Raw genomic sequence first — 2,142 nt, forward strand, 5'->3', positions numbered from 1 at the left:
ATTTCTACAGTCCCAATCCCTGCATCACTAGCAGCCTCTGCCTTGTTCTTCTGCAAGCGGAATTCGTGTTGGTAAAGGATTAATGTGTTCTTGGGCTGTACAAAGTAGTCTTTGTCACTACACCTTGGTTGTCACTCAGTCCCTGCAAGTTGAATTGCAAGGTCGAGCAGGTTTTGGAGGTTGAGGCTGTGCCTGTGAAACAGACTTGGAGTGATTTAGCAAGTGACAATAAGAAAGAAAAGATGGACACACCATCAGGAAAAAGTCTTAATTATTATATACTCTTATATGCATATATAATATGTAAAAAAACAATATTATCCATAATGACATTTATTGCACCCCTCATTGGATAAGATATATAAAAGATACTATAAGGTTGTAATAAGACAGATTTATATTATGAGAATTAATAAACATTACATGTCCTTACAATGGGGATATAAGAATTATAGCTCTTAGGAGAGTCTATAATGGTATATATTGCACCCCTCTTCTGATATGGCATAATACTTCTTCTGCTATCTTATAATCCTTAAATAAGTTAATTTACAGCTTATATCTTATCTGAATGGCTTATTATACAATATATATTTTATTTAAATATTTTATTCTTTACTAACAATGCCGAACGGTACATAATATTAACACATTATAACAGAAACAAAACTATCACTACCTTAGCAAATCACAACAACCGATAGACGTACCATGGGTATTCATCTCCTTGTGCTCTTTCTTCCTCTGCTTTGCGAGTTCGCCCCAGTATTTACGTTCCTCTACAAACAGCGAACCCCATTGGTATGAGATTGTTTTGGAGAGGTCAGCTCGGCGCTGATGTTGTGCGACCAGGTCATCTTCTACAGGTAGTGCAGCCTCCGCCTCATTCTTTTTCAAACAGCATTCGCAACAGAAGACAATGAATGCGTTCTTGAGTCGTTTGATGTGGTCTTAGTCACTAAGACTTAGTCGTTGCTCGGTCCCTGCAAGTTGAATTGCGTGTGCCTGTCAGTTGTAAGGTTGTACGTGTTGTGTAGGTTGAGGTTGCACTTGTGAGAGAAGTTGTGAGACTGTCTGGCTAAAGATGTGAGCATGAGTATTGGCATTGACGTGAGTGGCTAACTGGAGCGAGGAGGTGGATGTATTGCAATGGCGTGTAGCGAGTGTGAGGGGTGCACCGGGGTCGTGATCCGGAGCGTTGAACGAGATGATTTGGGCTGCAGGCAAAGCTGTGTTTGTACCTGCGCGTTACATGCTCTGACTACGTCTTACAATCGGAGGTACAGTAAACTGAGTTGTTCAAAGGTGTATCTCTTGGACGTTCTGGCTCGAAGGGAGGAGGAGAAGTGGAAGGTGTGGACAGACTCGGCTCAGGAGGGGTGAGTGGTGGGCCACTGCTTCCGTTATTCGAAACGGTGTCATGAACGGCACTAGGTAATGTAAATGCACGTCAAGCATGGAATGGTGGATGGGGAAGGAAAGTATGCAAGGGGTCGGAGAGAGGATCTCACCTTGGGAGTGGTCGTACATGGACATTGTTGCAAGTGTGTGCTTGACGATTGTTGCTTGTGCTGCAGAGCGGGAAGAAGTACGCGAATGCATGGAATTATTGAAGAAATCGTTTGGCATTGGAAACAATGCGGATGCACGAATGCAAATTCAAAAAGGAAGGCGAACTAAAAGAAAAGGAGGACAATGAAGGAGAGGCAACTGCAGAAGAGCAGAAGGGAGACAAAAAAGTTGGGGAGAGAGATGAGCATCTATTGTGGTACTTATTATGAAATGGACTGGCTGCTTACACTTTATGTTGAAGGCAGAAGGGGACGCTGAAGTCAGCTGTGTGGTATGGTATATTACTAGCATAGGTCCCTAAAAAGAAATGATGGGGCTGGGTTGTGTCATTGCAGGATCTGAGCTCAACACAGGCATCACAATGACTGATTAGAGAGACAAGTGCAGTAATGTTTATTGTCTACATAGTTGCAGGCAGTGTGCCTGCTGGCAAGCAGAGGACTGGACTGGAGGGAACAAAAGTGACGAGTGCCACCATTCACAGGGCAGAGGGTTGAGGGTAGGTAGAGGTCAAAGGCAAGCAACAAGGGCGAGTGTGGCACTCAAGATTTAAGTAAAGTCCCATGTGAT

At 43.4% G+C, this 2,142-nt stretch overlaps 1 protein-coding gene across 1 annotated transcript; it reads right to left on the reverse strand.

Moving 5' to 3' along the window:
* Window positions 1-675: 675 nt before the first annotated feature.
* Window positions 676-825, reverse strand: FOMMEDRAFT_81170 (uncharacterized protein; the record flags this gene model as incomplete). The annotated part of the gene is made up of 1 exon (XM_007264799.1): window positions 676-825. A coding segment is annotated over one exon (150 nt), but the record flags the coding sequence as incomplete, so codon positions are not given.
* Between the last annotated feature and the right edge of the window lie 1,317 nt (window positions 826-2,142).

This window comes from Fomitiporia mediterranea (genome assembly GCF_000271605.1).
Source record: "Fomitiporia mediterranea MF3/22 unplaced genomic scaffold FOMMEscaffold_4, whole genome shotgun sequence".
NCBI lineage: Eukaryota > Fungi > Basidiomycota > Agaricomycetes > Hymenochaetales > Hymenochaetaceae > Fomitiporia > Fomitiporia mediterranea.